The sequence below is a fragment of the Cydia fagiglandana genome, chromosome 25, assembly GCF_963556715.1.
Source record: "Cydia fagiglandana chromosome 25, ilCydFagi1.1, whole genome shotgun sequence".
In the NCBI taxonomy this organism is placed as follows: Eukaryota; Metazoa; Arthropoda; class Insecta; order Lepidoptera; family Tortricidae; genus Cydia; species Cydia fagiglandana.
Window position 1 is genome coordinate 812,415 of NC_085956.1, and position 26,683 is coordinate 839,097.

General features: G+C 40.6%; 1 protein-coding gene, 1 long non-coding RNA gene and 1 other non-coding gene across 3 annotated transcripts; 2 read left to right on the top strand and 1 right to left on the bottom strand.

The window, feature by feature from the left end:
* Positions 1–136: 136 nt before the first annotated feature.
* LOC134677138 (nucleolar GTP-binding protein 1) lies at positions 137–25,200 on the top strand. The gene is made up of 14 exons (XM_063535597.1): positions 137–280; positions 366–518; positions 1,316–1,437; positions 3,541–3,676; positions 4,238–4,339; positions 5,233–5,325; positions 7,795–7,944; positions 13,417–13,571; positions 14,833–14,974; positions 16,068–16,248; positions 21,366–21,594; positions 22,123–22,256; positions 22,931–23,091; positions 23,972–25,200. The coding sequence occupies exons 1-14, from the start codon at positions 233–235 to the stop codon at positions 24,125–24,127; spliced, it is 1,962 nt and encodes a 653-aa protein (XP_063391667.1). The 5' UTR covers positions 137–232; the 3' UTR covers positions 24,128–25,200.
* LOC134676980 (uncharacterized) lies at positions 16,962–18,230 on the bottom strand. The gene is made up of 2 exons (XR_010099981.1): positions 17,545–18,230; positions 16,962–17,321 (listed from the first exon to the last, which is right to left on the bottom strand). It is a non-coding gene; the product is annotated as an uncharacterized LOC134676980 (long non-coding RNA).
* LOC134677213 (small nucleolar RNA SNORA16B/SNORA16A family) lies at positions 19,027–19,160 on the top strand. Its single transcript, XR_010100014.1, has one exon. It is a non-coding gene; the product is annotated as a small nucleolar RNA SNORA16B/SNORA16A family (small nucleolar RNA).
* Positions 25,201–26,683: the final 1,483 nt, after the last annotated feature.

Here is a 26,683-nt window from a genome sequence, read left to right on the forward strand (position 1 = left end):
TTTTTTATTTATATTTGATGATTTTTACATGTTTTATTACTATATCCTTTTTATTAATTTTTCACCACGAACATTACTTATCCAAGTAACTTTTAATCTGACAACTAAATAGCAGTAATCGAAACGCAATATTTTGACATTTCTTTCTTTTTAAACACGTGTTGTACGTGTGATGGACTCTTTCAGAGTCCATTTAATATTTACTAGAAAATAACAACACTACAACTACAAAATGAGTTTGTACAACTTTAAAAAGATCGCCGTAGTCCCTACGGCTAAGGTAAATATTCAAATATATCTTTTATAAACAATATTTACGTGTGTTAAAAGTAACCTCAAAATGTGTTATTTTCTCTGTTTTACAGGACTTCATAGATATAATTTTGTCAAAAACACAAAGGAAGACTCCTACAGTGGTACACAAGCATTATAAAATATCCCGGATACGCGGGTTTTATATGAGAAAAGTGAAATTCACGCAGCAGAACTTCCACGACAGACTGTCCCGTATTATTCAGGTTTGTGTCAGCAATCATTACACCTTATAAAACAGAGTCCCCCGCCGCGTCTGTCTGTTTGTGTGTTTGTATGTTCGCGATAAACTCAAAAACTACTGAACGGATTTTCATGCGGTATTCACCTATAAGAGTGATTCTCGAGGAAGGTTTAGGTGTATAATTTGTTAACCCGTGTGAAGCCGGGGCGAGACGCTAGTATGTTATATAATAAGGTATTATACTGTTATAACTTATTGATTTGAGCTTGTATAAAGTTTTACATTTACTATTTACATATTGCACAATGTTAACTTCTTAAAATATTTATATATTTTTTGAGGTATATAAAAAAAGATAAGGAGACTATTATCTTAGTTTAGTGAACTTGTCTGTAGATTATTTAGCAATATTTAAATATTTCGCTATTTATTGCTTATTTAATGATGTTAAATAACAATACATACTTGTTTTAATGTGCTAATAATAAACAAAATATATAATGCCTATAAATAAATAAATAAATAAATATTATAGGACATTCTTACACAGATTGACTAAGTCCCACAGTAACCTCAAGAAGGCTTGTGTTGTGTTGTTGTAAATAATTATGATTGATAATAACTATCCTATGTACACTTAAATAATCTGGTACCAAATTTCATTTAAATTGATTCAGTGGTTAGAGTGGTTATTTATATTTAACTTCTGAATTTATTTTGGCATCTATATGTGGTGGTATGTTGTAGGGCACTTACCATTACCTGTTTCCATTAAATAGGACCCTTACCGCTTGATGACTGGTTTATCTTGTTCTGCAGGAATTCCCAAAGCTGGATGATGTGCATCCGTTCTACGCTGACTTGATGAACGTACTGTATGACAAGGACCACTACAAACTGGGTCTGGGCCAGCTCAACACTGCTCGCCATCTCATTGACAAGTGAGTTTACAGTATTTTCTTTCAACTGCCAAAGGGTCACTTTTTGTTAGCATTTTTAAATCTTTCGCATACTCTAAAACAGCGAACGGCAACCTTTTAGCAGGCAAGGGCCACATACAAAGTTGACGCGGGCCGCACTTTGGTAATATTTGTGACTTTAGCAGATGTTGTTGTTTGTCAATATTACATACAAAATAGCCAGAGAGGCTCGCGGGCCGCAAGCGAAAGGTTCGCGGGCCGCTTGTTGCCGACAGCTGCTCTAAAACATACGCGATGCGTCATAAACCGGCCCGCGGACACCCAAAGCGAGTGCCTACTGTCCGTGTCCGGCCTGCAGGAGCCAGGTTCCAGAGGTTCAGCATTCAATGAGAGTAGAACTGTTCCTAAAAGCAGCAATCAGACACCCTCCCCCGGCCTTTCTGAGGCGCAATATGGCCCTCAGGTAAAAAAGTTTCGAGACCCCTGCTCTAAAAGTTATATATCTAAGGGTCACTTGCACCATCCCATCAACCCGGGGTTACCTGGTTAAACCATTAACCCAGTGTCAAATTGTACTGGTAACCATGGTAACTCCAGGTTTAACGGGTTAACCACTGGTCATTGGAATGGTGCAAGTGACGCTAAGTGATTGATAAACTAACCCTGTGAACTCCAAAAACATCTACTGACGAGCGCGGATACACACCAATATCAACTTTCGTGCATTTCAATAAGGTTTACAATGACGCGGCACGCACGATAGGCGTCATAGGTGTTCAAATGGTTAAGAAGAGCCAACTGCAGTAAAAATCACTAGTTCTGGAAACCTCAAAGAAAAACATGGTGTTTTCAGTGGTCTAAAAACCCTGAAGTGTTAATTAGGGTTCCGTAAACAAAGGGTATAAACGGGAACCCTATTACTAAGACTCCACTATCCGTCTGTATGTCTGTCTGTAACCAGGCGTCATGATGTATTTCTGTTGTCGCTATAACAAGAAATACTAAAAAACAGAGTAAAATAAATATTTAAGTGGGGCTCCCATACACCAACGTAATTTTTTGTATAATGGTACGGAACCCTTCGTGCGCAAGTCCGACTCGCACTTGGCCGGTTTTTTTAGGGTGCCCTGCCATCAATCTCTGGCCTCTAGACCATTTTTACTGGATGGATTTCAATGTACATATTTCATCGTTTTTTTCTATTAACATTTTGTATCAATACGTCTACGTTATCAATAAGTCATCACTTTTAATCATAACACCATACTACTAACTCCGTTGGCTCAGCGACCCAAAATGAGACTTGGCCTCCGACACAAGACAGCGCCACTTTTCTCGGTCCTGTGCGACCTCTCGCTGATTGTTGACTCGAAGTTGGCGCAGATCCGCTTCGACCATGTCGCACCAGCGATACCTGGGGCGTCCGATACGATACCTGGGGCGTCCGACAGGACGTCTTCCTGCTGGACGGCCCAGGTATGCTCTTTTCACGTTCCGATCTTCATCCATTCTCACAAGTTGGCCCAACTAACGGAGTCTGTGAGTTTTAGTGTCCCCCATGATGTTAGGTTTTTATTCTAAGAGTTTATTAAAGATTCTCTCTTCTTCCTCGCGTTATCCCTGCATTTTGCCACGGCTCATGGAAGCCTGGGGTCCGCTTGACAACTAATCCCAAGAATTGATGTTGGTTGGAGTCTGTTATACTAAGACATCATACCATCGAATTTAAACTGTTGTGAGACATACTAACATTGAATAATTTTACGGTTTAGACTCACTTGTTTTTAGTCACTCGCGCGACATGTTTCGGAGAGCCTAGGTCTCCTTTCTCAAGCACTAACAGTGCGAGCAGCGTTCACGACGGCCGTGTATCGCGTACTGCGGCTCGCCGCGTCGCACGCTGCGCGCGCGCCGAAAAAACAGGTTGGGGGAGGTCTTCCGCTGTTATTGTAGGCGGGCATAGTAGTGTGCTTGGGCTTGGGTCACCTAACACTAAACAACGAGGCGAGTGACTAAAAAGTGAAGTGAGTGAGTGAGTAACCGTAAAATTATTCAACATCATACCATCTCTAAAATATTTCCATCCCAACTGCATTTTGATTGGTTTATTGTTTGAAATTCCAGTGTAGCGAAGGACTACGTACGCCTTCTCAAGTATGGCGACTCGCTGTACCGCTGCAAGCAGCTGAAGCGTGCTGCGCTCGGGCGCATGGCCACCATCATGAAGAGACAGCAGGCCAACCTGGCTTATTTAGAACAGGTTAGTACCATGCAATCATGTTTGACTCGCTGGTTGACTGGTAGAGAAGGTCTTTTGGCATGGCTACAATAATGAAGATACTTATAGACTTGACTGAGTCTGTTCTGAACGCCGGTGGCAGGCAGCGATTTCGCTTCTTATGGTAGCATTTCACAGCTAAATAGCTTGAAACGTAAATGAGTTGTTATAAAAATTCGCATTATTTTTTATGAAAAAAATATGGTTGTAAAATCGGTTTACGGACGATAATTTTGCGTGATAAAAATTGCATACTTTGGCCGTAACGTTACCATGGAGATCTGTCCACAACGTGACACTTTTTCGTGCATGCTACCGGTGTTCATCGATTTATAAGACGTTATCACGTGGAAAATATTTAATTACACAAACGGGTCTACCGCGATATAATTTCATTGTTTTTACCTTTAATTTCGACGTTCCAGCTGAGTTGCACCAGCTGTGGTCACGGAAAGACTGACGTCCTAATTAAATTTGTATAAATCGCGAAAGTTAAAAGAGTTTTTAAATGAGTATTGATATTTTTAAATTGTCTGTCCGCAGGTGAGACAGCACTTGGCCCGCCTGCCGTCCATCGACCCGTACACGCGCACCATCATCATCTGCGGCTTCCCCAACGTCGGCAAGTCCAGCTTCATCAACAAGGTACTATATACTAAGCTATATGCTATTACTTCATTTCCTTCTTCTTCTCCGTCGAATTACTCTTGACAGAGCAGTCGTGGTCACGTTGAACGACGAACGATTCTACGCCAGTTCTCCCTGGCAGATGCTTCTCTGGCACATGTGTTAAGTGGGGTGTTGGTAAGGGCTTTTATCTGATCCGTCCAACGCATTGGGGAACGTCCTCTTGACCTACAGCCATTGACCCGTCCCTGGACAACAAGTCTCTCACAGTCACATGTCCGAAGTATCTGAGGATACGCGCTCTGACCGTAGCTGTTTCGTAACTTCATTTCCACTTAGGGGCTATTCATAAATTACGTCATTTCAAATTAGAGGGGGGTGGGGGGTCTGGGCGTCGGATGATGGTAGCATGACGTAGGAGGAAACGGGATCCTTCGAAGCATGATTTTTGAATGATTTTAGGGGGGTTGGGGGGGGGGGGGGCTAAAATCGATGACGTAATGGAAAGCCCATTATTATAAAAGAAAGTAGTAAAGTAGAGGGGATGTAAGGCTGTGCGAAGGTTGTTGTTAAAGTAGCACCGCCCACAATCTCTCTGCTTTGCTATAGGTTGACTGGTAGAGAATGCCTAATGGCATTCAGTCTGCCTTTTGTACTGTAAGGTTATTTTTTGTGCAATAAACTTAAATAAATAAATTAATACGTAAAGCTTTTTTTTAATGACAGCGCCATCTATGTTAAGTATTGCGCGTCTATCCTCTTCGCTTCACGTCCTAATTGAAGAATACCTGTTTGTTAGAGATAATAATTATAATATAATACTTGACATATATTAATATTTGTGACTCTTTAGCTTGTTAGCTGTAAGTTTCAGATGTATTTAAATGAATAAACAAATAATAACGTTTCAGATAACTCGAGCGGACGTGGAGGTGCAGCCGTACGCGTTCACGACCAAGAGCCTGTACGTGGGGCACACCGACTACAAGTACCTGAGGTGGCAGGTCCGTGCAACACTCATATTATTAACCCCCAAAGCAAAAAGGGGGGTGTACTCACAGACAAAACATCCTCCAGACTGAGCATAGTCGCGCTACCCCCGCTGCCACGCATACGGTAATTTTACTCCATGTTCGAGTCGAAAGTGTCTTTGTGTGACGTCCGTGAACTCGTTCGTCGTTTGAACGGACCAATCACGGCACGGGACTTCGCTCACCTCGTCCCGCGCCCCCCCGCATTTTTGGCAGCGTCGGTTGCATGAAATAATTGCTCTAAACTCCGTCTAGAGGATTCCTAGTCTATGGGTGTATTAAATTCCACGGGGGGTACCAATGGAGCATTCCACGGGCTGTCCCGTACAAACGCATTTTATTTCCCGGGGTAGGTTTTTTTCGGCATTTAAAGCAAACTATTATTTTTCTGTGCATATTTGAGACCATTTGTCATATCGCTGGCCCAATATTACACACATTTTCAAGATAGTTGAAATTCGCTCTTAATGTCACTGTGACAATGTCCAAAGTTCAGTTTGATAAAAGTGAAACATAGAACCCTGTAAAATTGAGCCAGCGATATGTATAAAAGGAAACTCTTAGGGCCAGTTGAACCAACCACATTTCATAATTCATAATTTATTCAATGCTTTTATGGGTTTTACAAGGAGTTAAAATATTTACATGTTCCAAACATAAACCCCGTTGGGGCACAGCAATATACATAAAGACTTAAAAACTAATACTTAAAAACTAGCACACACTAGCAATTAACATAATTAAGACTTGTAATTAAGATACTCCTTTATATTGTAAAATTAGTGTTCAACCAGAAACTTTTTTAGCTTGTTGAAGAATGTTGAATCTTTCTCTATATGTTTTAGTTCTAACGGTATGTTGTTATATACTGTGACTGCCATATGGTAAGGACCGGAGTTTACTATTTTTAGATTTGTGAAAGTGCATACTAATTTATTTCTGTTAATTTAACGGACTGATTAACGTCAATCAGCAGTGTAGTATGAAACTCCCCATACAATAAAATTTTGCAATCGCTTTTACGGTGACAGGCGGTTTGGTACAACCGACCCGCAGATATAAATCTGCAGAATTTCAGAAAATTCGCGTTTGTACGGGATAAAGGCCGAGCCACACCGGCTTGCGTGTGCGTGACGTGCGCGTGTGCGTGCGCTAAAATGTTGGAGTTGCACACGCACACGTCACGCAAGCGGTGTGCCATCTCTCATAAGGATCTGTATACTACAACGCCGCACGCGCACGTGCACGTCACGCACACGCAGCCGGTGTGCACAGGCCTTAAACGGTAGACAATTTCATGGAATGCTCTTTGTTTCACATAAATGTTAGAAGTAAGTTAGAATATGCGTCTCAGGTCTGGAACCCTTGCTACCATACATATATAGACAGAATCGAACGCATTCAGCAAAAATTCGTAAAACACCTTTGCTTTAAATTGAAATATCCCTATAGTTCTTCCAACTATCTTAAAATATGTAAGCACCATCACCTTGTCCCTTTACAAAAACGCCGTGAAGTAGCCGATATTAGCTACCTAATAAGTATTACTAATGGTGTAATCGATTGCCCCGAGTTGCTAAGTAAACTGTGTTTCAAAACCCCCTCTCGTACTAAAAGGTATCATCCCCCATTAGCAATCAAAAATGCATCTTCCAAATACAGACAGAATAGTTTTTTAACGCGCGCCAGTCGTAACCTTAACGAGTTGTCTAAAGAATTTGATATTGATATATATATTTTTTTTTAATCTTACAAACATTTAAAACAAACTAGATTAAACCTATTAATATATTCAACTGATACTATTGATATATTCAACTGTAGAATCCCTAACGTGAGACGTAATTTAGTGCAGAGATATTTCGAGTCTATTGAGTGAGCGTGTTGTCGCCTTCTTAAATACCTACAAATGTATTATTAATATTTTTACTTTAATAGTCCTCATTTTGTTACTTGTTAATTAGTATCTTTGTTCCTTTCAATTTATCTTTATTAGATATGATTTGTGTTGGCTTTGTTCACATAATGTGCTTGCGATAGTGCGTAACCTTAGTATAAGTAGTACCTGTTAGTTTAGTATTATGTTACTACCTGTGAGTTCCTATAATTGGCTTTCTGTATCCATTATAATTTCTATGGTATTGTCATAGCAGTTGGTTCTCCAAATAAATAAAATAAAAATAAAAAATAAAATAAAGAAGTCCTAATGTATTATTTCTCGCGCTCTTATGGCGCTACAAATAAGATCGTGTCAGATATTAACACATTCAACACCAAGAACCCGACTGTCGGGTACACTGTTCGTAGCGACTACGCGCTACATACGGCGAAACCGTGGCTACGCGCTACGAGCGTAACCCGTAGCACTTAGTGGTAATGAATGTGTTAAATTTTTGCGGCCTTCGTTGTGTAACATATTATTGAACACTAATGATTTTGTAGGTGATCGACACCCCCGGCATCCTGGACCACCCGCTGGAAGAGCGCAACGTGATAGAGATGCAGGCGGTGACAGCTCTAGCCCACCTCCGCGCCGCCATCTTGTATTTCATCGATCCCTCGGAACAGTGCGGACACAGCATCGAGGAACAGGTGAGACTACATTACCCTCAGTTCCATCTTCACCACTATAGTCTATCCCCCTTATTCATAAACGTTTACTAAAGTTGACAAGCCGATAATAATCGTTTGTCCCTTTCCGACGTATTGGTATGATGGAAAGGGACAAACGATTATTATCGGCTTGCTAACGTTTATGAATAAGGGGGTATATCTTTAGGCTTACAAGGAAGGGTACCCAACTGTCCGACTCCGATTTGATTTATTTTGATATATGTTATAGAGTAGTCTAAAATAACGGATATATAGGTAAAAATATATTTATTATATTTATTTATTATATATATATTGTTTTTTGTATAAAAAATGAGTTTGTGGTGAAATGACAAAACACGTCCCCATTCTTTATTCATGTTCTCCAACATATAACGAAACCAGTAATTAATTATCAATTTTTTTGAAAAAAGTTCTTCTCAGAAATTAGAAGGTTTGGTCAATTATCAGTACTTTGAAGGCCATTTTCTCCTAACAGGTTGAGTTTGGGCAGCTAAAAAAAATACGTGTCCGTTATTTTAGACTACTCTATAACATATATCAAAATAAATCAAATCGGAGTCGGACAGTTGGGTACCCTTCCTTGTTAGAATAAATTTAAAAGTGGAATAATTACTGTGTTGGGTGAGACTTGAACTCACGGCCTCTGGATCGATACTCCAGCGCGCAGCGAGCCACCAAGACCTCATCCATAGCTAGCAAATCTTTCCACCATATAGGCCAATGGGACCCTAGCGACATCTCTGTATCTTTAGGTATTTAAATAAAAGTAAACAAACAATTTTCGGGTAGTTATAACATTTATTGGTTAACCGACCAAATATAAAACCGCCTGGATCTGTCAATGAGTAACTAATAACGATGTTACTAATAAATATTCCTTTCTTTCCTTTTCTTTTCCTGATTTTAACCTATATTATTTGATCATGTAATGTTTTCATCTACCCTCAACTGGCTTAAGAAGTCATTTGAGGGTAGATTTTGTTTACTTTTATTTAACTGCCTCCCATACAACAAATGTGATTTTTTGCCGTTTTTTTTCGTAATGCTACGGAACCCTTCGTGCGCGAGTCCGACTCGCACTTGGCCGGTTTTTTTTACCTTTCAACACATCTAGGCCTGTTCGAAGCTGAGACAGGCTAAATGCCCGTCGTCAGTCAAAGCGAGGCCGACAGTATATTTTGGTATATGGTCGCACGACGCTTAATCAATATGCGATCGTGCATTACCCATATCAAATACATTTTATTGTTAAACAGAGTTAGAACGTGTAGGTTTTAACTGCCATAAAAATTCTTAATGACAACAACAGATTTAAAGTTCATTCAATCAGTTAAAAAGCTCCCTCAAACTAAGAGCTTTCATTAATAAATAATTTGGCCAAGTCCGAGATAGCTCGAGACATTTAGTGTTCCGTACGGCTACCATCAGTTTGGCATTGACATAAACGATATCGTGAACGTAATTTACTTCCTATAGGTATATCTCTTTCGCACTAATATGTCAGTACGAGCGAGATGCATAGAAAGTAAATTACGTTCACGCCCACGGTAGCGTTTATGTCAATGCCAAACTGATGGTAGCCGTACCCAAAGGCCGTACCGCTCGCATCGTTACATTTTACAGAGGTTGTTTGCCTGTTTTTAGGATACCGTATTCAACTACACACACAGAACAATAGTACAAAGTGTCTAAGTGCGAAGGCCGAAGGCCGAGCTTTAGCAAAATGTCATCGCTTTAGCACAGAGCAATAGTACAAGTGTCTAAATGTGAAGGCCAAAGGCCGACCTCCGCGTAGCCCGAAGGCCCGAAGCGTCCAGGATGTCAGTGCTTTAACACAGAACAATAGTACAAGTGTCTAAATGCGAAAGCCGAAGGCCGAGCTCCGCGTAGGGCCGAAGGCCCGAAGCGTCCAGGATGTTACTACTTAAACACAGAACAATAGTATAAGTATCTAAATGTGAACGCCGAAGGCCGAGCTCCGCGTAGGGCCGAAGGCCCGAAGCGTCCAGGCTGTCAGTTCTGTGTTTAACCACTGACATCTTGCAGGCTTCGGGCCTTCGGCCCTACGCGGAGCTCGGCCTCCGGCCTTCGCATTTAGACACTTGTATTGATTACCTGTGTTTAGAACTGACCTCCTGGATGCTTCGGGCTTTCGGCCCAATGCGACTTCAGCCTTTGGATCTTGCGACTTAGACACTTGTACTTAAAAATACTTGGAAAAGTTACGCAGGCGCGCGTCTGTCGGACGCTTCGGATCTTCGAATCGCTCCTTCGGCCTTTGCATTTAGTTAGATTCTTGTACTATTGCTTTGTGTTTGAATACCGAAGTCGAGCATCTCGCGAATGCTTGATGTATTATAATAATTTAGAGTAAGGCCAAGCGCGCACCACGATTTTTTGTCCTGCGATAATTTTGTCGCAGAAATGCAACGTATGTGTTTATATGTTAGTGCGCGCATCTTCTTCTTCCTCGCGTTATCCCGGCATTTCGCCACGGCTTATGAGAGCCTGGGGTCCGCTTGACAACTAATCCCATGATTTGACGTAGGCACTAGTTTTTACGAAAGCGACTGCCATCTGACCTTCCAACCCAGAGGGTAAACTAGGCCTTATTGGGATTAGTCCGGTTTCCTCACGATGTTTTCCTTCACCGAAAAGCGACTGGTAAATATATCAAATGATATTTCGTACATAAGTTCCGAAAAACTCATTGGTACGAGCCGGGGTTTGAACCCGCGACCTCCAGATTGAAAGTCGCACGCTCTCACCGCTAGGCCACCAGCGCCTGTTAGTGCGCGCATATGCGACAAAAAAATCGCAGCGATTTTAAAATTGTGATTTGTCACATTTTTCCGCGATTGTTCGCGACGCGATTGTCGCAAAGTGAATTGCAGCATGCGGAGTTGTATGGCCCCGCGCGCACTATGATAATAATATCGCACCCCGGCCGGACCTCAGTCGGCATTTCGCTCTCCAAACCCCAACATCTCGGCACCTGCATCTCCAATGGAGTCTCAAAATGAGACGCTAGATGTCGACCATTTAATTATGGAAATAGACGGGGATCACCTTTGTGTTATAAATGCTCAAAGTCATACAGCAATCGCATATTAAAGACACGTTTCATGATAAGCGACTGGTACGAAATCCATGTTGAGAATGAACAAATCATCGACTTTTTCATCACAGTGCGCGCAGTGAATTTTCTGCGATATATTACAGCGCGATTCTAAAATCGTGTCGCAAAAATTAATATCGTGGTGCGCGCTTGGCCTATAATACCTTAAATGTATACTCCTTCAATTTGAATTTAGAACTCATTATTATTTTTTATTTTGATTTTGTTTCTAGTTCTATGCCATATTCATAGACATTAATATTATTTAGAACTGCTAAAAAACAAGATCGGCTTACTTTAAATATTTCGTCAATTTTACCTTTGTTTCTAAAAACTGTGATATTTAACTGTCATATACTATTAATGTCTTCCAAAATTATTTTCTCGTAACAGGACTGAGGGGCTACCGCGAAAACCGAAATTCGCAATTTGCGGGGATCTTTCTCTTTTACTCCAATGAAGGCGTAATTAGAGTGATAGAGAAAAATGCTCGCAATTTGCGAACTTCTATTTTCGCGGTTATAGCCCTGAATCTTGTTGCTCACCGATCCGTTCAAAAATATACATAAGTACTGAATATAATTAATAGATATTATAATTATACAATTAATACAGAAATGTAATGGTACTTAATGAAAAGGAATATTGTGTATATTGTTTCGACGAATCAGATACTCTCAATAAAATCTATACATGAGGCCAAAGCTGTTCATAAATATTAAATGACTTTATTATCTATATACGCCTTACTAACTCTATGTGTCCTATTGTGGAAAAAAAAAACACAACGACAGTCAAGAACGGAATTCTTAATTTGAATTTTTCAGATTTTTGAGATGCCTAGTCCATTGGTTGGAAAGCCCGTTCGAAATTGAAACTTATTTGCAATATAATAAGGTCGTATTTTGTAGATCTCTCTCATACTTATAGTAGGCTATTGAGATAAAATTAAATATCCCACAAAAATAAGCAAGCAGAATTAAACTTTGTGTCAAAGACATAAGTCATAAATTTCAATGCCAAAGTTTTAACTAAGGATGTTTCTCGCCTAATATGAATTGACCAGTGTAAGCATCAGTTAGCAACCAAAGGTCAAGCTGCAGTTGAAAAACTAATAAAGATAAAGTTAAGCTGATAATTTTCCCGCCGTCTCCATGCTTCTTTAAGTTGGGTATTGACTGGTCAGCTGCCTGTTAGCTATAGTTTTCGCGAAAATCGCCAGGACCGAGGTGAAAATTTTTGTATGAAAACTTGCAACTTTAAATGCATTTTTTGACGAAACTATTGCAGTCTAAAATGAAGTCAAAATCAGTCCATCGACTCAATTTTTTGCAAGCTTTCTAATGGTACCCCACACGATTCTTACAAATGAAAAAAGTTTCAGCCTACCCCTCTCAACCCCCTAAATTTCCCCCTTTAATAAGAAATAAGCAGTTTTGACTTATTTACAATATGAGTGGTGGTAATTGCTATAACTGTTCCAAATTTTAGGTATCTATGTCAAACGGTCTCTGAGAAAACGTATTTAACTGATTTGCAAGACCGAAGTGATCCCATAAGTGTTCCGTAAACAAAGTTTTGTACGGAACACTAAAAATGAAGAAGAATAAAGATTTAATTAATAATATTCTAGTATAAAGGAAGTTTTTTTACAATAAATTCATGTTACATCACAGTCACATTTTTCAACGTTTTATCCGGGGGCACGGTAGTGGCCCCGCCAAGACGAGCAAAGCGAAGCGCAAAGGCACTACCTACCTTTTCTCGAAGCGAAGTCGTTTTTTGAACCCTCATAACCAAGGTGGTGAATTTGTGAATTTAGGGCTTGTAGAGTTAGAAGCTTGGCTCTACAAGAGATCTGATAACTTTTTGTCAGTGCGAGCGTTATGGTTTCGTCTTGGCAACATTTTACATGAAAATGTTTTTGGTGGGATACTTATTTATATAAACCCAAAACACTGGCAAATCCCGAGTTTCGACTTCTGATAATGAGCGTGGAATTGTTAATTGTTCAGTTTTAGATATACATATTTTGTTTGTGTTTACAATTATGATGTTATAATGACTTATTTGTATAGTTTACGGTGCGACTATGTCGATTTGTGTAGAAATGGCCCCATAATACTATCGCTATAAAATAAAATAAAAAACTTTTAGGGTTCCATACCTCAAAAGGAAAAAGGGGAACCCTTATAGGATCACTCGTGCGTCTGTCTGTCTGTCCGTCTGTCACAGCCCATTTTCCCCAAAAGTACTGGACCAATTAAGATGAAATTTGGTACACATATGTAAATTCGTAACCCAAAGACGGACATATTATTTTTCCCCAGATATCTCTCTTCGAGAGCATAAAGCCACTGTTCAGCAACAAACCCCTGATCGTGGTGCTGAACAAGATGGACGTGCTCCGGCCTGAAGACCTCGCCCCGGCCAAGAGGCAGCTCATCGAAGAGCTGGAGGCCCGCTGTGCCAAGAACCCAGTCAAGTGAGTATACTTCAACTATCCTAAGATTCCTAAGTTATAGTTCGTTTTTTTTAGCATTAGAAAGAACTTGAAAGAAGGTAAGCGATCTTGGCACGTCTTTTAATTGAAAAACGCTTTTTAAAAATCAAAAACTATTACTTATGAAAGCAGAAGAATATAAATGATCGTATTAGATTCATAATTGTTACATATTTGCCTTAACTTATTTTTAAAATGTGTTTTTCAATTAAAAGACACATCAAGATTGTTTACCTAATTTCTAATGCTAAAAAAAACGAAGTATAGTTTTAATTTAGTTTTATTCTAAGATATATTTAGTTCATAAGTTATTTATTTGTCTTTTTACTGTGTTTTCTGAAATAAATCATATACTTAGTTAGGATTATTCTAACTATAGATAGTTGTTCGCGATCTCCCACGGCTGCTGTCAGGGATGTTTTGGGATTATACTGAGCAACTTTTACTATGGGATCAACCTCGAAAACGCGAAGAAAAAATTTACCCTCCAACACTCTAAACAGCCAATTTTTTTTCTCGATTTCGCGGTTGGTCCCGTAGTAAAAGTTGCCCAGTATAATCCCAAAACCTCCCTGGCAACGGGAATGCACTTATTTTTGGCCCCCGTGTATATGTCAATGTTTAATACGTTTTTGGCCCGATCGAAGCTGAGTCAAATATGTAGATATTTGGTGTCAGTCAAAGCGCGGCCTACAGTATAGTTTGACATATGGTCGCACGACGCATCACCAATATGAGATCGTGCATTACCCATGGCAAATACAAACTAATACTGTTTTAGTAATAGCCATTAAAAAAACCGGCTAAGTGCGAGTCGGGCCCGCGCACGAAGGATTCCGTACCATTACGCAAAAAACGGCAAAAAAATCACGTTTGTTGTATGGGAGCCCCACTTAAATATTTATTATATTCCGTTTTTAGTATTTGTTGCTATAGCGGCAACAGAAATACATCATCTGTGAAAATTTCAACTGTCTAGCTATCACGGTTCATGAGATATAGCCTGGTGACAGACAGACGGACGACAGATAGACAGACGGCCAGCGGAGTCTTAGTGATAGGGCCCCTTTTTACCCTTTAGGTACGGAACCCTGCAACAAACGTGATTTTTTGCCGTTTTCTGCGTTATGGTACGGAACCCTTCGAGCGCGAGTCCGACTCGCACTTGGCCGGTTTTTCCGGTTATAAAGTCCTCATGAAGGACTTGATTGACACTTGACAGTATAATTTTTTTTTTCTCCAGTGCCGACTCCAACTCCGAGCTCTCAACGGTCCCCGTGATGCGGACCTCTACTGTGACAGACGAGGGGGTCCAGGAGGTCAAGATAGAGGCCTGCGAGCGGCTGCTGGGACACAGGGTCACTGAGAAAATGCGCACTAAGAAGGTAACATACTCTTAGGGTCATGCGGACCTCTACTGTCACAGACGAGGGCCCAGGATGTCAAGATAGAGGCCTGCCAGCGGCTGCTGGGACACAGGGTCACTGAGAAAATGCACACTAAGAAGGTAACATGCTCTTAGGGTGCTAGGGTCATGCGGACCTCTACTGTCACAGACGAGGGTCCAGGAGGTCAAGATAGAGGCCTGCGAGAGGCTGCTGGGACACAGGGTCACTGAGAAAATGCGCACTAAGAAGGTAACACACTCTTAGGGTGCTAGGGTCATGCGGACCTCTGCTGTCCAGATGAAGGTCCAGAAGGTCAAGATAGAGGCCTGCGAGCGGCTGCTGGGACACAGGGTCACTGAGAAAATGCGCACTAAGAAGGTAACATACTCTTAGGGTCATGCGGACCTCTACTGTCACAGACGAGGGCCCAGGATGTCAAGATAGAACCCTGCGAGAGACTGCTGGGACACAGGGTCACTGAGAAGATGCGCACTAAGAAGGTAACATTCTCTTAGGGTGCTAGGGTCATGCGGACCTCTACTGTTCAGACGAGGGGGTCCAGGAGGCAAAGATAGAGGCCTGCGAGCGGCTGCTGGGACACAGGGTTTCTCTAACTAGGATTTTTTAGTCAAAAAAAAAAGTCCGTGTTTAATAATTATTTCGCTTAAAATTTAGTTATGTGATGAAAAGAGGAGTAAGAATATTGCAACCCGAGTCTTTAATTCTTGTTAATTCTTCTTCTTAATTCGTGAATCCATAGACTCTCGTTTGCAATATTTCCCTTATTTAATTACACAAACGGGTCTACCGCGATATAATTTCATTGTTTTTACCTTAGTCAGTCTTTCCGTGACCACAGCTGGTGCAACTCACGCAGCTAAAACGTCGGAATTTAAGGTAAAAACAATGAAATTATATCGCGGTGGACCCGTTTGTGTAATTAAATATGTGTACAAAATACGGGAGTTTAAAGTATAAAATGTAATATTTCCCTTCTTCCCTAGTTGCACAATGTACTATGTCTATGGGATTTATTGTTAATATATTGATTTAAACTAACAAGATTTATTGATAATGTATGTGTGTGCAGGTGGACGGCATCCTGAACCGCCTGCACGTGGCCACCCCCTCCCCCCGCGACGGCAAGGCGCGCCCCCCCGTCATCCCCCCCTCGGTTCTTGCCAAGAAACAGCAGGCGGCAGACAGAGAGGCGAGGAAGAGGAAGCTGGAGAGGGAGATAGAGGTGGAGGAGGGAGACGACTATGTTCTGGGTGAGTTCCTTGTTGCAATTAAGACTTGCTTTGATAATCTGTTATTTAAAGCACATTTCGTATTTAATGTTACGCTGATGATACAGCTATTGTGTTCTGGGGTGATAGCTGGCAAGATGTCAGGAGATCAGCCGAGTTTGAACTAGCAAAAATTGCTCAGTGGTACCCTACTACTAAATAACCTACTAACATTAAATATAGCAAAAACCGGGCAAGTGCGAGTCGGACTCGCGCACGAAGGGTTCCGTACCATAATGCAAAAAAAAAAACAGAAAAAGCAAAAAAAAAACGGTCACCCATCCAAGTACTGACCACTCCCGACGTTGCTTAACTTTGGTCAAAAATCACGTTTGTTGTATGGGAGCCCCATTTAAATCTTTATTTTATTCTGTTTTTAGTATTTGTTGTTATAGCGGCAACAGAAATACATCATCTGTGAAAATTTCAACTGTCTAGCTATCACGGTTCGTGAGATACAGCCTGGTGACAGACGGACGGACGGACGGACGGACAGCGAAGTCTTAGTAATAGGGTCCCGTTTTACCCTTTGGGTACGGAACCCTAAAAACGAACTTTATATGCTTCACTAAATACAAGAGAACGCAGCCCAACTCTAACTTCACTTTGAAGATACATACCTGTAATGACCTACATGTTGTAATACTTTTTTTTTTAAACTAAGGGTCCTGAAGGGGATAAAACAAACAACCCGATAGTGGACAGGTACAATTTAATTGCCGGCCTGGTTAAGTTTACACTTTGGAGCTTAAACACTACTTAACGACTTATTGATAGTAAACTAAATTTATATTTATCTAACCGGGTTTTAATTATTGTTGGTGATACTTGGTCGATTGCGCTATTGGATAGTTAATACTAAAAGGTGAATAGTCCAAAATCGCAGTTTAGGAAAAAGTAGTGAAAGGCTTAGCTGCACTGTAGCGACAGTCGACGGCTCTCTCTCGACCAGATGGCCGGAGGTTCCAATAGCTCCGACTCTGGCGGGGCCAGCTGCACAGGTCGACTGGCACAGAATCTGGCCTACCAAAGGCCGCGCCCCTAGTAGACACCTCCTGGAAAATTCCGGGTACGGGATTAGTTCCACTGGCTCAGGTCACGCCAAGAATCTGTGGTCCGTGCCACGGGAGAGTCCGTTTCACATAGGAACAAGGGTTTCCATGCGTAACCCTTTGGGGTTATATTACAGTATAGAATTCAGCGCTACGCGGGATACTTTTATGTGGCCGCATGGCACGCCATACAATTTCTGACAAAAGTATATGAACGACGCCTTACCTGTCGGAGGAAAATCGTCTTGCCGGGGTTTATGAGTGATCGAATATCAACTCCGAAGTGCCCAGGACGCTCCTGGTTCGCCCTTTCGGGAAACGGGTTAACCTCAAGGTACACCTGAGGGCAGGCTGAAATAAACGGTTCACGTCAATAATCGCATAATCCAACAACAGATTCCGAATTTCACGGTCTTCACAAACGAATGTAAGATTACTTACCAAAGATGAGAACGTTGTCCCAATTATTTAATATAAAGCCGAGCCCGGCTAGGTCGGGGAAGAAAATCCAAGTCCCAAAATGGCCGAATCACTCTCCCCTCGGTGCCTCCTCCTCGATGTTGCCAGGGTTACAATCCCAAGGCATTTAACAAAACTGACGTGAAATTCTAAATACGGAAATTAGAACAGAGCGTGGTAAACGCTGCTGGACAAGCACGGTATGATATTTTTTAAGAAAGGGAAAGGAAGACTCGACAATCTATACATTCCTACCCGTTCATGGAGAATGATAATAATTATTTTGGTAAGAACTAGTTGTCGATCGAACTGGTTTCGAAGGGATTCAGACCTATCTCCCTGGCAACACGGAATCGCTGCCAACTTGACAGTCCATCGACACTATTCGAGACACAGATTTAATCGCCCGTCCGGCTTCATAGAAGTATTTTGTTATCTAAATATTTTTCCATTACAATGTACATGCTCAGAAATCCACAAAGTTGAGTACACAAAAACATAGGGTATAATAATAATAGACTCTCCGTTTATACAGGGCGGCCAAAAAGTAAGTGCATTCACCAATATACCAATTTGGAACTAAAATGATGCTCGGTCGGAAAAATCAGGGCAATCGAACAATCAGTTTCGTCGTATAGAATATCTATATAAACAAGCCTTAAGGCTTGGCCACATACAGAGCGCGACGCAGCGCCGCGTCCGCGCCGCGTCCACGCCGCGCGACCGCGGCACATGCTAACAGGTTACCGACGTCAAACAGACTGCGCCCCGCCGGTATCACGCCCCGCTTCTGTCGCGCCCCACGCCGCGCGGCCCCTTGCGTCCGCGCGGCGCGTGCGCAGCGCTGCGCCGAGCGAACGCGGCGGCCCGCCGCGTCACGCAAGGTCACATCAGTAGGATCGGACGTTAGGCAGCGAGCGGTGCGCCGCGTTCCCGCGCGCCTTGAGGGCGTGTTGAGAGCGTGAGGCCGGCGCGATCGGCGCGCGCCCTGTTTGACCAGGCTTCGCGTCGGCATCACGCGGCGCTGCGTCGCGCTCTGTGTGTGGCCAAGCCTTTATGCAATTTTCGGCTTAACAATGTTTTCCTTGATCTGGAACAAAAACGCAAGTAAAAATCCAATCTGTGAGTTCCGGTTAAAATGTCGCGCGCTTTACTGTTATACAAACACCTCTTTCTATTCTAAATGTAATAAATATATCATAGATTCATGGATTCACAAAATTAATTATCAAAATGAATAATTAAATTTATCTGGCCCGATCGAAGCTGAACCAAACTATATGTTTGGTGTCAGTCAAAGCGCGGCCTACAGTATAGTTTGACATATGGTCGCACGACGCATCACCAATATGAGATCGTGCATTACCCATGTCAAATACACATTATTTTTTAGTAAAATTGATGTTAAGGCATTGAGCAGGATATGACAGCAATTAAAGTTTCAGTGTTTTTTTAATGTAAGCCATAAATAAATAAATAAATATTATAGTTCGTTTTTTTAGCATTAGAAAGAACTTGCAAGAAGGTAAGCGATCTCGACATGTCTTTTAATTGAAAAACGCTTTTTAAAAATTAAAAACTATTACTTACGAAAGCAAAAGAATATAAATGATCGTATTAGATTCATAATTGTTACATATTTGCCGTGACTTATTTTTAAAATGTGTTTGTTAATTAAAAGACACATCAAGATTGCTTACCTAATTTCAAATGCTAAAAAAAACGAAGTATAGGGTACGCCTTACACAGATCAACCTAGCCCCAAACTAAGCAAAGCTTGTACTACGGGTGTTAGGCGACGATATACATACTTATATACATAGAAAACAACCATGACTCAGGAACCAATATTTGTGTTATTATATCACACAAATAAATTCCCTTACCGGGATTGGAACCCAGGCACAGATTATATAATAGTTCTTACGAACAGATACTTATCTCTCAAACAAAACGTAATTACCTACCGTTTTGATACCTACACAAAAATACAATGGAGTGACCTTCAACGCGCCGCTCCCCGCACCGCGCGCACCGGCACAACGCTAGGGTTGCTGATGCTTAGAAATGATAAATAAATACCTACTTAAACAGCGGAGTGAAATAAAAGGAAAGCTAAATCTTAAATTATACCTAATATTCCGACTATGCGTGTTTGCGAAATAGTCATTTTAAAAGGTCATAATATGTCCCTGCACTAACCGCAGTGTTTACACCGTTTTATAAACCGCGCAATAATCCCAGCAATAATTAGTTTCTTCGTGTAATTTAAAACCAGATACAGATTAATGTTACACAATAAAGAAAAATAATAGAAACCCCATAAATACAGGTAATTAATTATAAGTTAACCAGAGCAAAAATGAGTAGGCACTTTCCGGTGTAAAGTTAACTTACCTACTGTCGTTAAAATAAACGTTCACCAAAATAAATTAGAAATTTGCTACCTATTTCAAATAGATAGATATCTAAAACTACCTATACATTTGTCATACATGATAAACATTACGGGTTTAATTAAAGAAATTCAATAGTAGGTACCTACTACGAGTACGTAGCTTTTAACTATCGTAAAAATTGACAGTGCGGCGCGCGGTGACGTGCGTACGTGAGCGCGTGTGGCAACCAACTGGCTTGCTTTTCTACCGTGAACGGGAGCACATTCGTAGGTATTAATCCGAGCTCGCGCGGAGAGTTCCATAGGCCTGACCCAGGAGCATCGGCTTCGCAGGCAGGGTCATTAGTGTCATTACCCACAAGGCCAGACTGGTCGTCAAACCTAAAAACATAGTTTTATAGATTTTTTTAAATAATAAAATTTAATATACAGGGTGATTCATGAGACGTGAGCAGGATTAATCCTGCACACTCAGTAACTGATAATTAATCGATCACCGTCGTATTTAGGTGAAACAACCACACTTTTTCCTACCTTTTACTTTTTGGTGAGGGCAAATTTAATTCTCTACAATCATGGTCTCCCGACGAGACCTGATTAATAAACATAAAACCTCTTTAACTGTAATGACAGCATTTTGATTACGAAGAAAATAAACTGTCAAACTTGGGTGAGATACGAGTTTTCAAAAGTAACCAGACCGTGATGACATTCAATTAGATACAGAATATCGGTAGTTTAGTATTCTAAATATAGGGTGACCATGCATGTCGTAAATAAATGAATAACTTTTTTATTTCAATACGACTAGAAAATTAACGTTAACCTCACTAATACCAATACGAAACAGTTGCTAATAATTTACGAAAAGCGCAGTGTTAATCCTGCTCACGTCTCCTGAATCACCCTGTAGGTATAAAAGAATTCAGTTGCTTACCTTATTATAGTTAAAGTTCTTAAACCTTTCACGTTCTTATGTATCTTAACCCTTTATAAGGCATAAGGGTGCCAGAAATTATGCAAAATTGAACCCTATTACTTTGAAATAAAGTGAAAAATCAGGTGGGAAATATATTACCTCTGTCTTATAAAGGCTTAAACCAGAGCCATGAAATAAAATAAATTGTATTTATTTAAAGAATAAATAAAAGAAAATCGTAATCGTAAATTAATTCTATTCCTATTTCCAGACTTAAAGAAGAACTACACAGAAATCGCGGAAGAGGAGCGGCACGACCCCATCCCGGAGATGTGGGAGGGCCACAACATCGCCGACTACATCGACCCCGACATCTTCGAGAAACTGGCGGAGTTGGAGCGAGAGGAGGCGCTGAGGGAGGAGGGCGGCATGTACGCCGTGCCCAAGATAGAGCTGGATGAAACTATGAAGGAGATTAAACAGTTGGCTGTTCAAATACGGTGAGTTTTCAGTTTTTTTGTGTCAATGCAGGCCTATAACCGCGAACAACGAAGTTCGCAAATTGCGGGCGTTTTTATCTGTCACTCTAATTACGCCTTCATTGGAGTAAAAGAGGTTTCGGTTTTCGCGGTAACCCCTTTGTTTTTTGTCACTGGTGATCGATGCTGCGGAGTCGTGTGGTTATTTACCACCATTGTCTTTAATATGGTATAAGACGAAGTGTGTCTCTCACGACTGCGGAGGCCGAATATATGGGCGTGCAGACAAATTTGGTACAATTTCTATAAAAAAACTAGAAGTTGCAAATACTGTAAACAAATGTGTCAAATTTTGTTAGCATTTGGCATGAAATAATCCATAATTTGGTTAGTTTTTAAGTAAATGTTCATAAAGTATATATATTTTTTTTATTGATTCAAAAAATGTACACAGCATTACAGCGAACTAATGCACTGTGAAATTTATAATAGACAGTTTATATGGAGTAAAAAAAAAACAATATTTTAACCACATTTCATTTGTTATAGCAACAAGAAGGCGATTCTCAAAGACGAGTCTCGCATCAACAAGCAGAGCACGAAGCCCGTCATGCCGCGGAACACCCGCGCGAGGCAACGGGACCGATCCACCACCAAGCTCAGAGACGAGATGGAGAAACTGGGTACGTTGTCCATACAGCACAGAGCAGAACAGAAGGAGATCCTCAAGGAGTCATCAACCAGCAGAGCACGAAGCCCGTCATGCCGCGGAACACCCGCGCGAGGCAACGGGACCGATCCACCACCAAGCTCAGAGACGAGATGGAGAAACTGGGTACGTTGTCCATACAGCACAGAGCAGAACAGAAGGAGATCCTCAAGGAGTCATCAACCAGCAGAGCACGAAGCCTGTCATGCCGAAGAACACCCGCGCGAGGCAACCATTAAGCTCAAGAGACGAGATAATGAATGACTTGAATATTGCTAACCCTAAATAGTCGAAAGGGATAATGCCATACTTTAGAAAGGGACAGCACGGTTTGTTGCCGAATCGCTGTCAAACTTCGGTTTTGTAGGAAGTTTTATTTCTGCACGGTAGTATTAGGGCCACTCGGACCATCTCACTGACCCGGATTAACCGGTTAAACATGTGGTCACCATGGATACCGGTACAATTTGATACCGGGTTAACGGTTTAACCGGCTAACTCTGGGTCAGGGGGATGGTGCGAGGCGAGCTCGGTCGACATAAACGAGGCAACAAACTACGTACACTATCAAAAGTATTTCTACAGAAGACTATATTAGTAACCTGTATAGTTGTATTCCCAATATTAGTAACCCGTATACTCTTGCAGGTGTGGACATGTCCGAGACGAAGGAGGCGCACTTCACCCGCACCCGCTCTCGGTCCCGCTCGCTCTCGGCGCCCGCCACCAAGAGAGCGCGCCAAGACGTGTCCCGCGCGCGCTCCGTGTCCCGGCCCGCCCGCGACGAGCAGGGCGTCAAGGACACGCAGGTGAGAGATGCCACGCTTTATAGCTTTGTTGTTCATTGGGAATTTAGTATAGCGCCAATAACGACGCGTATGCGTTCACAGAATTCACGAAATATGAGAGTAAACTTTCATTTTGATACCGAACCTTCGAATTTTAGACGTTTTTGGGTGTTTTTTTTTTCACATATTGTTTATTATGTGTCCTTTATACTATAGAAGACTAAAATATTTTAAGGTTCCATACCCCAAGGATAAAAACGAAACCCTATTACTAAGACTCCGCTGTCCCGTCTATCCGTCTCTCTGTCACCACTCCAGGCTGTATTTCATAAACCGTAATAGTTAAACAGTTGAAATTTTCACAAACGATATATTTCTGTTGCAGCTATAACAACAAATACTAAAAACAAAATAAAATAAATATTTAAATAGGGCTCCCATATAACAAACTTAATTTATTTTTGTCATTTTTTGCGTAATGGTGCGGAACCCTTCGTACGCGAGTCTGACTCGCACTGAACCGGGTTTTTTATTACTTCAAATCCTGATCACCTTTATCTGATCTAAATTACTTTATTGATAAAAACGAAGAAATAAACAAAAATAATAAAACTAGTAGGTTTTTACTACAGATAAAAAATTTGGCCTTGATTGGCTTTTTTTATTATTTCGAGTCCTGACCACTTTTATCTTATCTAAATTGATTTGTCTTCTATCGAACAAACAAATATTCCTATTATATTAATATATGAGAAAAATTAAAAAACAATCTCAATCACTCACATTTCTTGGAATGCATTAATTTTGACCCAACACCAGCAATTCCATGGACGGATGTCCAAAAGGATTGAAATAGTCTTCCTTACCATATTTAGAATGCTAACAATATTTTCTTCCCCAGATGGCGAAACGCGCGAAGAACATGGCCCACGTGGCCATCGCGAAGAAAACCAAGAAGATGGGCCTCAAGGGCGAGGCCGACCGCTTCATCGGCACCAAGATGCCCAAACACTTGTTCGCCGGCAAGCGGGGTGTTGGCAAGACCGACAGGCGATAATGAACCTTTATACATTAGCGTTAGGGTTTATTTTGAATTGTATAGAAATATGGAAAAAAATATATTGTTTTTATGACCCATCATATCATCTGTTTAACCTTTTCGACGCCGTGTCAAACACAAAAGCTGGCACTCGGACGCCACGGCACCGAAGTGTCAAAACTGAAATTAAACTTTATGCATATGCACGTAGGTCTATGTTGCTCTGTGGTCTGTGACCGATTAATCGTCTTTGGCGTTGAACCTGTGGTGCGGATATATCGGTCATTGGCGTCCAAGAGGTTAAGATTAATTTTCAATTATACCATAACATAGAAAGGGGAACGAAAGGCATTATTGTATACCTAAATGCCAATGACGACACATGTGCGTTCACCTATTATGTCGAATTTTAAAATGTGTTAGTAATATGCGTAAAGCCTAAAGACAGACTGTAGGAGTTTTCCTTTATATAGTCCGTATTTTTTAGCATTAGAAAGAACTTCGCAGAAGTGTGCTTGTGGTTCTAAATCTGGCACTTTTAGCGGTAACAATTTGAATTATTTTTTATGTATTGACCATGCTACATTAGATAATTCAATAATTATTAATAATTAACGAGCCTGATAAAAACTGCTCGCTTGCTTCTGCGGAGTTCTTTCTAATGCTAAAAAAAACGAACTATAGTAGATTTTTTTTAAATTGTATTGAATACTACAATTAAATACCACCATGTGTTATGTTACTACGAGTATTCAAGAGAAAGTGATAATTTATGCATTAAAAAGTTGTACAAAATATGTTTTTCATTTTAACCTATTTTGTCCCCTATAGTTCGTTTTTTTTTAGCATTAGAAAGAACTCCACGGAAGTAAGTGTGCAGTTTTTATCAGGCTTACTTTATTATTGAATATTATTGAATTATCTAATGACGCATGGTCAATACATATAATTTACTTCAAATTATTACCGCTAATAGTGCCGGATTTGGAACCACAAGCTTACTTCTACGAAGTTCTTTCTAATGCTAAAAAAAACGGACTGTAGTACAAATACCTGTAAAATGAAAAGTTATTATATGAATATTAATTATCCTGTATTTTTTTTTATTTATTTATGAATAAAGGAATATGAAGACGAGAAAGATGAGTGGACCGCCAAAGACGTCAAATCGCCAACGGACGCGCCCGGCCAGTGGGGAGACACTCCTGACTTCGGGCAAACTCGGCTCCGTTCGGCTAAGCCTTGCTCCGAGCAATTATTAGGGTTGACACAACTTGACGTCCCTTTGCGTGCACGACCACAGATAAGATAATGACTTGAATTTTGACAACCCTAAATAGTCGAAAGGGATAGTGCCATAAGTTAGAAAGGGATATCATGATTCGACCCTGAATCGCTGTCAATGTTCGGTTTTGTAGGAAGTGTCCTTTCTGTATGGTGGTACTATTACTTATTCTGTGGTGCTGGCAAAGCCGACAGGCGATAATAAACCTTTATACATTAGCGTTAGGGTTTATTATGAATTGTATAGAAGGAAAAACATTTTTTTACATAACTTCTCAACGTAACTGTTACCAACGGTATGTTGGTTTGGACATAAAGATCATCATCATCATCTCAGCCATAAGACGTCCACTGCTGAACATAGGCCTCCCCCTTGGACCTCCATTCGTACCGGTTGGAAGCGACCCGCATCCAGCGTCTTCCGGCGGCCTTAAAGATACGCTTTTTGAAATGAAACGGAAGCAATATGACTTTATACGATTATTTTTAGTAAGTTAGAGCAAGAAACGTGCAACGATTTTGATAGCACACTCAGTGCAAGTGTTATTTAAAATACGTCATAACTTCATAGAAGTTTGACGTTTGAAATAACACTTGCACGGCATATACTATCAAAATCGTTGCAGACTTATAATGGTCTAATTTTATTTAATTCTTTAGGTGCTGTATATTTAAATAATATCAGGCATTACAGGAATGACGACACATATGCGTCACGTTGAAAACAGTACTTTTCTTTTTAGTTTAGAAATATATTTATAACATTGTATAAAGATAAGGGTTTTCTAAAACATTGCGAAAATTAAACGGCGGTAGCAATATGACTTTCAACTTCTATAAAAAAACAAGTTAATTTTTGTAAGTATACACCGTACAGTGAAATAAAGTCGGCTCTGGCGCTCGATGGCTGATTTTGACAGGGATTTATCAAAAATAAAACACAAAATTAGCAAAATGAATGGCACATTTATATTTAATTATAATTATTCATTTTTATAATTAGACCTTTTGTTATATTTTAAACTATGCATTTGATTGGAACAGATCAAATGCTTCATGAGTCGGAAACGTACGTCTCCAGGACGATGTGCAGTGCCTTCTGAGCCACAAACAAGTCAAAAAGAAACTTAAACATAATCTAATTGGAAGATAAAGTCAACTAAACTAAACTAAAAGGGTGAACTAAGCTAGAACTAAGTTATTTGAACTCGACGCAAGCGAAAATCGCGGGATGTCTTCATATAACGCAGTCAAAAGACCTTACATCTATATAATACATTTTAGAACGAA